Source organism: Diabrotica virgifera, chromosome 7, assembly GCF_917563875.1.
Source record: "Diabrotica virgifera virgifera chromosome 7, PGI_DIABVI_V3a".
NCBI classification, from domain to species: domain Eukaryota; kingdom Metazoa; phylum Arthropoda; class Insecta; order Coleoptera; family Chrysomelidae; genus Diabrotica; species Diabrotica virgifera.
Genome location: NC_065449.1, coordinates 24,993,191 through 25,006,322, shown reverse-complemented (window position 1 = coordinate 25,006,322; position 13,132 = coordinate 24,993,191). Strand labels below are relative to the sequence as shown.

The window sequence follows — 13,132 nt, the reverse complement described above, 5'->3', positions numbered from 1 at the left end:
TTCTGTCATGTCATCGATCGGAATTTCCTCTGTCGCTGCCACTTGCTACCATATTTATAGTCATGATGTGAACAAGTCAAATTCGAGCTCAATGGTACCTAGAGCATAAAACATTGGATATTTTAAACATCCATGTTTAATTTCACATTTTTTATCTATGTTCCTATGACGGATCAATTGTAAAGGGTTTTTACCCACATATCTTTTTATTTTAGTGGTTAGCATGTTAGATTCACGTGAGTATAACCTATAACTTTTTAAAACCGTAGTCAAAATTTTAAATACTTTGCATTATCTTACCAGGTTATACACATTTTAGGTAAACACTGATGATGATCGGTGATCCGATCGAAAACTAGTTCTGTTCTGTGATGTAGCCCTTTTTAGGGATTTTAACAAAAATATACCTTTTATAAAGGATTTTATCGTTTTTGTAATATATGGTATACAGCCAACTACAGGAAAACTTTTTCCTCGTGGATTTTTAAAATAGAACAATATTTGAAAACCAGAGTTTACGATCAGTGTATCTTCCCTTTACTTATGTATGGTTCACAGATGTGAACCAAGGCCAATATGGACAAAATAGTAAAGGCAAAAAGAGCGATGGAAAGATCAATGCTCGGAGAAAGACTTATAGACAAAAAACAAACAAATGGATTAGAAGAAAACCCAAAGTAAAAGAGGCAGGAGAACATGCTGTGCCTTCTTTTATGCAGTATTCGCTTGGTTTCCAAGTAAAAAACTACGAAGGCGTAAGCAGAAACTTGGTCTCATTAAAGGTTTTATTTCACCGGAAAAAACCTTCGAATTGCTTTAAGCAGGCGTTGCTACGGGATCCATGTCGAGTTATTTTGTTATGATTTGTTACTAGGAGGCTTGGTTTGTTTCACTACGTTCATAGATAGTCATATATACACCCTTTGAAGACCTTTGAAGAGAGTGAAACTAGTAAGGGCGTTTATGGTGCTCTCTGAACGAAGGGAAATATAACACGTCTCTTGATTTCGTTTTACAGCGAAAATTGAATATAAAACTTAATCTTCAACGTGTATGGACTATGGACACCTTTATTAAAGAAGGGAATAAACTTCCACACTCTTCCACAGCTAGTTTACAGATCACTGTCCCCTCAATGGAGAGAGGTGGTCGGTTAGATTTTTCCTAAAGCTTAGACCAGACCCAGACCACAGATCATTCTTCGTCGTTCGGGGATCGTCGGTTGACTTGATAACACAGAGTTTGCAGAGTATTGCTTCGAAGTATGTACTCCCAATCTTATAGATTTACATGTAGAAGTAGACGTTTCCCCATTTCTTTACAAGCCCCTATCAAATGAGTTTGTCAATTTCGAAATTCAACTCGTCTGAAGTCATTTTAGCTACTAATAAATTAAATGATAAAAAATCTCCAGAGTATGACTTGATCAATAGAAAAGTATTGAAAGAATTACCTCGAAAATGCATAAAACTTACAACGTTTATATTCAATGCCATATTAAACTTAGGTTACTTTCTCGATCACCGGAAAGTATCTCGGATAATAACAATTCTAAAACCGAAAAAATCTCAAGAAAAAACTACATCTTACGGATCAATTAGTCCCTTGCCAATCACGTCTAAAGTGTTCGAACAACTGTTCGTCAAAAGACTCGAACCCTGGATCAAAAATCATATTCCAGATCACCAGTTTGTATTTCGGTCTCATCACTCAACAAACCAACAAGTTCACAGAGTGGTAAAACATATAAATGCCGATATTGGACCCAAGGGGTACTGTTCAGCGGCATTTCTGGACGCTAGGCAGTCATTTGACAAGGTGTGGCAAGCCAAAAAGGACATTACCGCACAGCTTTTACATTCATCATCATCATTGGCTCGACAGCCCTTTCTGGGTCTTGGCCTGTTCCAGGATTCTTCTCCACTCTGATCTGTTTCGTGCTTTTTTTCTCCAGTTTTTTATTTTTAAGGTTTTTATATCATTTTCTATTTGTTCTAAATATCTCAGCTTCGGTCTTCCTCTTGTTCTTTTTCCTACTGGCATCTGTTTGAATATTTTGTTTGGTATTTCGCCTTCTTCCATTCTTTCTACATGTCCCATCCAACGCAGCCGTCCTATTTTAATGAATGTTATGATATCTGGATCCTGGTATATTTCGTATAGTTCAAAGTTGTACCTTCTTCGCCAAATTCCATTTTCTTTTGTGCCCTTATATATGTGTCGCAAGATTTTTCTTTCAAAGGTGGCTAGCAATGTTTCCTCTCTTTTAGTGAGTGTCCAGGTTTCTGAGCCGTATGTGAGTACCGGTCTTATTAGGGTTTTATATATTTGGCATTTTGTTTTCCTTGCGACGTTGTCTGATCTTAGTTGCCGAATTAAGCCATGATAACTTTTATTGGCAATAAATATTCGCCTCTTCACTTCCTCTGCTACGTTATTATCAGATGTGACTAGGGATCCCAAGTATGTAAAGTTTTTTACCCCCTCAATGTTGTATTCTCCTATTGTTATATTTTGTGGCTGCCTTATTTCTGTGTTTTTACTTACCTGCATATATTTTGTTTTGTTCTGGTTGATTTTCAGGCCACTATTTTGTGCAGCTCGTTCTATTTGATTGAATGCCTCTATCATTTCTCTTCTTGATCTTGCGATTATGTCAACATCATCTGTAAATGCTAGTATTTGCACGCTTTTACATTATCCTGAGTCATTTATTGTCATACATTTGTCAGGTAGGTGTTACTTCATTAACTAGCAATATGCAACTTTCAAACTCTATTCTATCAAAGCTGACGTTGCTGGGTAGCGTGCTGGGACCTACCTTGTATCTCTTGTTTATAGCAGATATACCACAACTCTTCAGGAACCACTAGAGGAGGGACCACCTTCAGAAGAAATGATACTAGGAACATTTGTGGACGACACTGCAGTCTTAGCCTCACATCCTGAACCAATTTATGCCTCGAATCTCGTTCAAGCGTATCTAAACAGAATACAAGATTGGTCCCTGGAATGGAAAATTAAAGTTAACAATGGAAAAGAGTTAATGATAGAGCAAACCCAAATAGAAAAAGTAAAGACATACAAATATCTGGGAACCTGGGTCGATGACAAAAATGACCAAAGCAAATAAATTAAAGTCCGAATTGAAACTGCAAGGCAAGCATTTATAAAAATGAAGACACTGCTTACAAACAACTTACAAACTCAGTTGCCTCTCAGATTGAGGGCTCTAAGATGCTACATATTTTCTATATTGCTATACGGAATGGAAGCTTCGACATTGAAGAGACAACACATAAGAAGAATAGAAGCGTTCGAAATGTGGTATTACAGAAGAATATTGAAAATTCAGTGGGTTCAAAGGATTGCCAATGTTGAAGTGCTACGACGTTTAAATAAGGAGTTAGAAATTATGAAGAGTATAAAAACTAGAAAACTGGAATATTTGGGTCACATTACCAGAGGAGAAAAATACGAGTTGCTGAGAATTATTATGCAATGAAGGATCCAAGGAAGAAGAAGCATAGGAAGAAGACGCATCTCCTGGCTGAGGAACCTTAGAGAATGGTTTAACTGTAGTTCATTACAACTGTTCAGAGCAGCAGAAAACAAAGTGACCATAGCCATTATGATATCCAACCTCCGATAGGAGAGGGAACTTTAAGAAGAAGAAGATGGAAAACCTATTTATGTCACCGTTACAACACGAAGAGGAACTTGCCCCCTCGTAACTTTAAATAATCATCTCTTCTTCTTGCAGTACCGTCTCCTATCGGCAGTTGGCTACCATCACAGCAATTTTATCTTTGTTGGCTACAGCTCTGAACAATTGTATTGAACTGCATCCGTACCACTCCCTTAAATTTCGCAACCAGGAAATCCTTCTATGTCCCACATTTCTTTTTCCCGAGATTATTCCTTGGATTATGAGCTTTAGCAGGGAGTACTTTTCGCCTCTCATTATGTGGACTAGATATTCCAGTTTTCTCGTTTGTATTGTTTTTATGACTTCACATTCCTTCCCCGTCTTCAGCAAAACATCTTGATTTGTTACTCTATCTGTCCATAATCATAATAATAAAAAATCATCAATTACCAATTACTTCTAATTGACTATCGGGACCTAGATTTCGTTGGAATTTTGCCACGCAGAATAGGCAGGAACTGAGGTGCAAATTTTAAAGCCTGCGTCTTCTTTTATGCAGCATTCGCTTGGTTTGCAAGTAAAAAAACCACGAAAGCGTAACGAGAAACTTGGTGTCATTAAAGGTTTTATTTCTACGGAAATAAAACTTTTTTTTTTTTTTTGAAAAATGGCTTTGGCAGAGCCAATTAGCCAGACTTGTTTGTGATTGATTGCAGATTCATAGTCATAAATTTCTTATAAACATAAGTACATGCTACAATATTATTTTTATAGATACAGAAATAAAACTTCGAATTGCTTTAAGCAGATGTTGCTGCGGCATCCATGTCGAGTTATTTTGTTATGATTTGTTACTAGGAGGCTTGGTTTGTTTCACTACTATACGTTCAGAGATGGTCATACATACACCCTCTGAAGATCTCTAAAGAGAGTGTAACTAGTAAGAGCGTTTATGGTGCTCTCTGAACGAACTGAAATATAACACGTCTCTTGATTTCGTTTTACAGCGGAAATTAAATGTAAAACTTAATCTTCAACGTGTATGGACACCTTTATTAAAGAAGGGAATAAACTTCCACAGCTAGTTTACAGATCGCTGTCCCCACAAATGTAGGCTACATTATCAACAATGGAGAGAGGTGGTCGGTTAGACTTTTCCTGAAGCTTAGACCATTCTTCGATTCTTCGTTGTTCGCTCGCGGAATCGCGGATCACCGGTTGACTTGATAACACACAGTCGTGGTATCGTATATGCACCGCGAATCACTGAAGCGGCTTTTTCAACTCCTTTCTTTCGGTGAACGTTCAATTAACTCTTGATTAACATACCTGTAACAAATGAGTGCTGAATGGTCCGATGATCGGTGTATTTTTGATGATCTAGACTTGATGAATTTGTTTATGTGCTGCGCGTTGTGATACTTTTTTCTTTGGACTACTTTTGCGAATTATGTGCTGCAGGCACTAGGACACTAGCTGTTTGTTATTGTTATGTGTTTAGTAAGGTAAGATGTGTTTGTTTTTGTAATTATCTCTAGTATAAAAGCAAATAAGGTCAGTAGGTAAGAATTAAAAAAATGGGCTTTAAATATTTGTCTTTTTTATATATTGTTATTGTGATAAAAATATTCATGATTTCTTTTTGCCTAATGCACCCTCTCTTCAACCCTATCTTACTCAAAAGAGCATTACAATTGCCTATCATTTTTGATGTTTTTGTATCTTCTTAGCCTTATATCGTCCACGTTTGGACGTAGGCCTCTTCCAACTCCTTCCATCGGTCTCTATCTTGAGCAACATACCTCCAATTTGTTCCTGCTACTCTTTTAATATCATCAACCCATCTCATCTGTGGTCTTCCTCTCGGTCGTTTACTTTGGTAAGGTCTCCAGTGTTGTATTGTTGCATTCCAACGTTGGTCTTTTTGTCTAGCAGCGTGGCCTGCGAAGCTCCATTTAAGTTTTGCAACTTTTGTTGTTATGTCCTCGACTTTTGTTTGCGATCTTACCAACTCGTTCCTCTTATTACCTGACAATCGTAGGTATACCTTCCATTGCTCTTTCCATTGCTCTTTCTCTTGTGGCTAGTTTATTTATATTTGCCTTGGTTAGGGTCCAGGTTTGACATCCATATGTCATGAAGTACATGATGATCTTGTATGTAGATATGTATTTGTAAGATCTGAATAAAACAAATCAATATCATCATCTGAAGCACCGACTGGTCGCCGCAGATATTACACAACGTCAATTGTCTTACCTTCTTTTTAACTTCCGCGTATAGGTAATATGTATGAGGATATTCGGGACAAAGTAGCAGAAATAACTGCAAAATATGGTTTAAAAGTGGATATTTAAGACAACACTCTTGTTGTCAAGGCTATCTATATTTTCCGTGATATGACTTGCTACTTGTTGTTTATTTGGGTTTATATGACTGCTCCGCGGACACTTACACTTATGCCTGGTTACACCAACAAATCTTAAGCTCCAGCTTAGCCCACCGCAGGATAGGGCCGCCTTTAAGTCTCACTTACGTTGCACTATAATTTTCGATTCTCATCTAAGCACGTCTTAACTGAGACGAAGTTTAAGATGCAATCCACATGGTGATCCATTGTGGAAAGCTGAAAATTTATCTAGGACTCAATGGTGCAATGTGTATGTTTAGTAAGCTTAGCTTTATCTCCATTATTGGCTGATATATTTATGGAGTATGTGAAAACTAAGATCATTTCTAAACAAAATTTAAAACTCACAGTATGGTGGAGATATGTAGATGATGTGTTTTCAATATGGCCTCATAGATCAGAATTGTTGGATACATTCCTGAATATTATAAATGATTAAGAAGAGACAATAAAATTTACAATGGAAAAGGAATACAATAACACTTTGCCTTTCCTCAATGTTTTAGTCTCAAAGAAGGATACTGGATATGAGACTCAAGTGTATAGAAAACCAACACATACCAACAGATATCTCAATTATAAATCAAATCACAACATCAACGTTAAAAGGGAATCATTAAATCCTTATATGATAGAGTCAAAATTACTTGTTCTAACAAAAATTCATTTTTAGAAGAAAAACAATTGTTAACATCTGTTTTATTAAAAAATGATTATCCTTTATCGTTTATAAATAAGGAATTGTCAAGATTGGATCGAATGGAACAGAACAACTTAGAAAGGGATCCTACAACATTCACAAGAAATATTACGAGGAAAATATCAATACCATAATATATAAAAGGACTATCCGAGAAACTTAAAACAATAGGAAATAAATTCAACATTTCAACAAGATTCAAAACAACAAACACATTGAGATCTATTCTATCTCAAACTAAACCTAACAATGAACAAGAAAGGACAAAGAATTGCATTTATAAAATACCTTGTGAATGTGAACAATTTTATTTAGGTGAAACATCAAGACCATTAAACGTTAGAATAAGTGAACATCAGTCTTATATTAAAAATAGAGAATTTGATAGAGCTCAAATATGTCAACACGCATGGGATAATGAACATAGAGTTCAGTGGAGAGATTCAAGTATAGTCCTGAAAGAATCAGATAGTAAAAAGAGAAAAATCAAAGAAGCGGCCCTAATTATGCTAAATGAAACCAATTGTGTCGCAAATTCCTCGGTAGAATGCAGTAGGATGTGGTTACCCATACTGAAAGAGGAAGTCAATAAAAAGAAAATACCACGATTAGTAAGAAATAACATATCAAGTTAGTACAAATTTTATATTTTAGTATTACTGATTGTATATGTATGTATTATTAATATTATTTATAATTGAAACATATTAAAGTCAGAATTTGGTATTAGTTTTTTGAAAGTAAATTAAATGTAAGACCAAATACTTACGACGTCGGAATAGTATCACGAGGTTTTTTCCTGGTATTCCCTCGTGATTTACTATGGAATCTCTAACGCGAGAATTTTACTGTCATCGTTGCATTTGGTTGTCTTTTTAAAGACAGATCACATGCTATGATTTTTTTGGTGACGGATATTCTTGAGTTGGGATTGATTTCATGTAATCGAATGAACTATCTTTTAGTAAAGTCGTCCCAGGAACGCAACTCATAAATATTGGCGATATCATTTTAAAGTCTTCTACTTTAAAATGTATAATATACGTCTGAATTGCCAATATAAATGAGTCAGATTAAATAAATTATTAGAAGAATTTTTTTTACTTAGCAACAACATTTTTGTTTATTTTAGTAGTATTTTGTATTTTGACAACGAAACCCGATTTGGGCTTCGAAACGTTAATAAAATCATTTTTGGTAAAATTGCGGCTTGTTTCCCATTAAAAATAGTTGATTGTAAAAATGCCACAAGGAAATAGCTTCAGAATAATATTAAGCTTAGCTAAGCCACGTTTTAAGCTTAAGATCTGTTTGTGCAACCAGGCATAAATCCATTTTATCGATTCGCCCATGAAATAACTATATTATTGGCAGTTACAATTTCGAAAATATCCAAAACATAAACAAATGTAAATATAGCGGTGTGTATGCATGTTTCATTGATTTCAGAAGACATTTGACAAAGTACCACATGAGAAACTAATCGATATCCGAAAAACACCAAAACCCGATGGTAAGGAATAAGATTAATCTCAAACTTATATCTCCAACAAAGAGCAGCAGAACGATTAGAAAATGAACTATCTGAGATATTCGCAGTCGGAAAAGGAGTTACACAGGGTTGCATACTGTTATCGGCATTATACTCTGGTTAACATCTTTAGAAAACCCTTGCATGAATCAGAAGATGGTATAGCAGTGAATCGCCAACTTATAAACAACATTAGGTATGCAGACGATACAGTATTGCTGGCAGATAGTGCACAGGGGCTTCAAAGGATGATGGATAATGTTGTGTAAACAAGACTATACCTTGTATAGTTGTTGACTATAAATTGTAAGAAGACCCAAATTATAATAAGCCTTACACTCTTACTTGTTAGATAAAGTGGTGAAAATATGCTGTTTGGTCTGCAATAATAATGATACTTGGGATCAAAGCTACAAACTAAAAAAATTATCTGCAACTTATCGTTAAGTATCAATATCTTCTTCTTTTTCTTTTTCTTCTTGTTTTTGTATAGACATGAATCTGTCTGTTTTTTGAATTTGGCTCCAATAGGTTGTCGTTCCATTGTTTTCGTGGTCTTCCCACTGATCGTCTTCCTATTGGGGAACCGTCTCTCGCTGTCCTTACTATTCTCTTTGTTGTCATTCGGCTTATGTTGTCATTTAATTCTACTCTTATGTTTCTTAGCCAGTCATAAATATAAGAATTCTTATGTCTTACTGTGAGGAAGGAACATGAAGGAACATTATGTTTCGTCATATACGACAAAGAGAAAGGGATAGCTTTAACAATAAATTATAAACGGTTAATTAATAATCATTTTTAGATAAAAAGCGATATTCTTCAGTAAGTTTTATGCCTCTCTATTAAATACCATAATAAATGATATCCTTTAGTTTATTCCAGTAGAAAATTGAAATAATATCTTTATTTGGTAATGCAATCAAAGCGTGAAATTGCCAATTATATCTGTATTACTAGTATAATTTTATGGTATTAGAATTACAATCGATTTGAATCTCTTTGATGTTTATTGAAATATTAAAGTGAAGGTGATTTGTAGACAATTCCTGAATTTAAAATAATCGTAGTAAGGTAGAAAACTTAGTAAGCCTGACTTGCAAGTTTATTCCTCTGGATTCGTACCTGAACTGAACTATACAGGATTCAAAAGCTATACAATATTCAATACTTCGTATTGATGTAATTTTTAGAACTGGTTAAGAAATGATCGTAAAACCACCAGATAATCTCTTTTCTTCTTCAGCTTGTTTGAATCCACTTCTGGACAAAGGCCTCCCCCTAAGTTCTCCATTCTTCTCTGTTTTGTGCTCTTTGGTGCCAGTTCCTCCCAATTTTTTGCTTTAATGTAGTCTAGCCGTCATCGTTGTGGTCTTCTTCTACTACGACTGTGCGTGGTCTCCAATGTACCATGTTTTTCATCCACCTTTCGTTGTTTTGCCGTGCCACGTGTCTTACCCAGTTCCATTTCATTTGCGCAATCCGTCCAATTACACCTTACACCTTCTTGGAATATTCGTATATTATGTTCCCTCAGAGATACTCCTAACATAGCTCATTCAATCATCCTCTGTATCGGAGACCAGATGCTATAATGAAAATATTTTAAAATCACATAAAAAAGGGTTGGAATTTTTAAGTTTAAAATACTTATCAAACTAAAACCAGGAATCAATTGAATATAAAGCAGAATTGAATAAAAATATATTGAGAAGGATATTGGGACCAATCCCAAGGATTGGAAGGATGAATAAGGTTCAACCACGAGTTGTATCAATATTACAAAGAACTTTCTCTAGCAAATTATGCAAAAATCAAAAATTGCGCTGGACAGGTCACCTTGTAAGAATGGATAATAACAGAAAGTCTATCAGAACGCTTAGTGGAACTATGGTGGTACTTCGGCCAGTAAGAAATAAGGGCCAAGAAAAAGATGGATAGACGAAGTGAGAACCGATGCTAAAGAGATATTGAGGGTGGATAACTGGAGGAGAGCAGCCAGTGACAGAGATACTTAGAGGCGGATGCTGGGTGAGTCCCAGGCTGTAGCGTCATAGGAGACAGAGACAATTTGAATATTTTTTTTATTATTTGCTTTAAGTTTGCCTTGAAGCCGACTTTGATCAAAGTATCTGTCAATGATTTATAGGCCAGGGTAATAAGACAAAAATTTACCCTGTTCGTGACACTTCAACAGCCAGGGTACTGAAGCATTTTTTCGACAGATAATACCTATAAGAATAAATTGTAACTATTTCCTGCGTGGGATCTGGCGGCCATTTTTATTTATAAACAATTTAGTGTCAAAAAACGGCTTTTTCCCTTTTTTTTCAAATTAATGGAAAACAGTAAAACTTATGGTTTTTTTTAGTACACACATCTTCGAGAGAATGGACAAAGCTTTAAAATGGCGTATTACAAAGTTTAATACAGTCATTTATTGTTAATATAATTGCGAACAAAGATCGAAATTTCAAAAAATTTATTTTGCAATAACTATTGTAAAAATAAGTATAGAGCTTTGAAATTTTTGTCAAATGAGTGTTCTTTTGTGCTTAATATGTGACAAAAATTTCAAAGTGATTCATTTAATTGTTTAAATATTATTCAAATTGTTTATCCCAGAGAGCTTTTTTTGCAATAACATAAGACAGAAAAAAATAATGTTACAACCATCATTCTACAGGTGTCAAATGAAAGAGCATAAACTAAAATTTCAAATTGGTTTAAAAAAAGTGAATAAAAAATGCGTTTATTAGTATAATCACAGAATAAATAACCACACAGAAGCGAATCTGACTGTCGTTTCCATTGATTTTGTAGGGACCCAAATATTTGACCTTGTGCACCAGTTACAGAATAGAACTTGATGTTCTAAAGAATAGACCATTCCAAATTAGGTAATATTTTTGTCAAGTATAAAAAACTGTATGGTTATTTATTCTGTGGTATAAATAAATTTTTCTTTTTTTGAATCCTTTAAACTTTTTGAATATCTTTTTTCAAAAAAATCTATTTTTTACAGTTTTTTAGGTGCATAACTACCAAGTAATGTTATTTATATGATAATTAATGAAAAATTGTAATAAATATTTATAATTTATTATATAAAAAAATTAAAAATTTATAAGGAAAAATTCAACATACTTTTGCATAATTATTTATTACTGGTAAATGCATTTTTTATTCACTTTTTTTAAACCAGTTTGAAAGTTTATCTCATTGTCTTTCACTTGACACCTGTAGAATGGTTCTAACATTATTTTTTTGACTTATGTTATTGCAAAAAGAAGTTCTTTGGGATAAACCATTTGAATAAAATTTAAACAATTGTTTCAAAGCTCTATATTTATTTTTACAATATTTATTGCAAAATTAATTTTTTTGAAATTTCGAGCTTTTTCGCAATTATATTAACAATAAATGAGTGTATTAAACTTTGTAATACGCCATTTTAAAGCTTTTTCTATTCTCTCGAAGATGTTTGTACTAAAAAAACCATAAGTCTTACTGTACTCAATTAATTTGCAAAAAAAGGAAAAAAGACCGTTTTTTGACACTAAATTGTTTATAAATAAAAATGGCCGCCAGATCCTACGCAGGAAATAGTTACAATTTGTTCTTACAGGTATTATCTCTCGAAAAAACGTTTCAGTGCCCTGGCTGTTGAAGTGTCATGGAAAAACCTTATTACCCTGGACTATTATGGGTTTGCTACAGCTTCGCGCTTTCTAGATTATCTTACAATATACAATACGGTCAATTTGATGTCAACTTTTGTATTTACCAAAAAACTACCATTTTATATACTTATTGCATAAACTTATTTATTGTTTCCCAATTCTTTTTGTATCACAACTTAGTGAAAACCAAAGTTACACCACCACTTATCTGTTCTGCATATCACTTAACACTCCACATTGAGCGCTTGTTCTATTGTTTTTAGATTTTAGAAAATTGTGTCGGTATAAAACCTATAATCAAAGTTGCAAAAGTGAACGTGATAATTTCTCGTAGGAAACACCTTTTTTGCTTAAATAATAATGTGGATATCGTGATAGAATCTCGTTTTTTACGATGTAAATGTTGGTATAACTTGGTTTGTCAGTGCTATTTAATCTCCAATTATTAATATACATTAGCAGTGATAGAAACTAGAAAGTGGTTGTTGAATATTAAAGACAGACATAAGAAGATATGTCTATATGTTTTTTGTTTATAATATTGCGAAAGTTGGTGGTATTTGCGATAAGAAGTCATTCTTTTAGCTTCTTCTTAGAGTTTTTTAAGGGTTTACGTTGATTGGCAAGATAACTTACTGTACTATATTTGCACATTATTAAGTCAAATAAGTAGTTTACCTAGCGATGATAAGATCTCCAACTGCTTTTAATTTTGTTTAAGAAAATTATTGTTGAGAAACACGGGCGCTCATATAAAAATTTTTAGGGGGTGGCCAAACAACGTGAAGATATTGTACATTATATTTGTATACTTTGGATAACCATATATACTTTAAAGCAGCCGAAAATCTAGGGGGGGGGGACACGGCCCCTCTGCCATGGGTATGGGCGCCTATGCTGAGAAGTAACAGAAAAATATTTTTTTTATGCTCCTCAATAACCTATACGAGCTATGTAGCAATGTATGTTCAATCTTTATGTTCCCTTTAACCCATCAAGTTCTACTACTCTCTAAAAGTTTTCGACCACCAGTCTGTTTCTTTTCCTCTTTGGTATTTACAACTCTTCGTGAGTTTTTGCCCCGTTTACTATTGCCTTCAATTGGTTCCGACCCTGTGCTATTATTTCGCATGTTCTCACTTCCATCTTCTCCAGGTCT

General features: G+C 34.3%; 1 protein-coding gene across 1 annotated transcript in view; it reads left to right on the top strand.

Moving 5' to 3' along the window:
* Window positions 1-4,826: 4,826 nt before the first annotated feature.
* LOC114333082 (uncharacterized) overlaps window positions 4,827-13,132 on the top strand; it is a 94,149-nt gene continuing 85,843 nt past the window's right edge. The window contains exon 1 of the mRNA XM_028282905.2: window positions 4,827-5,154. Coding sequence (XP_028138706.2) covers window positions 5,141-5,154 — 14 coding nt within the window. The 5' untranslated portion in view covers window positions 4,827-5,140. The remainder of the gene's footprint in view (window positions 5,155-13,132) is intronic.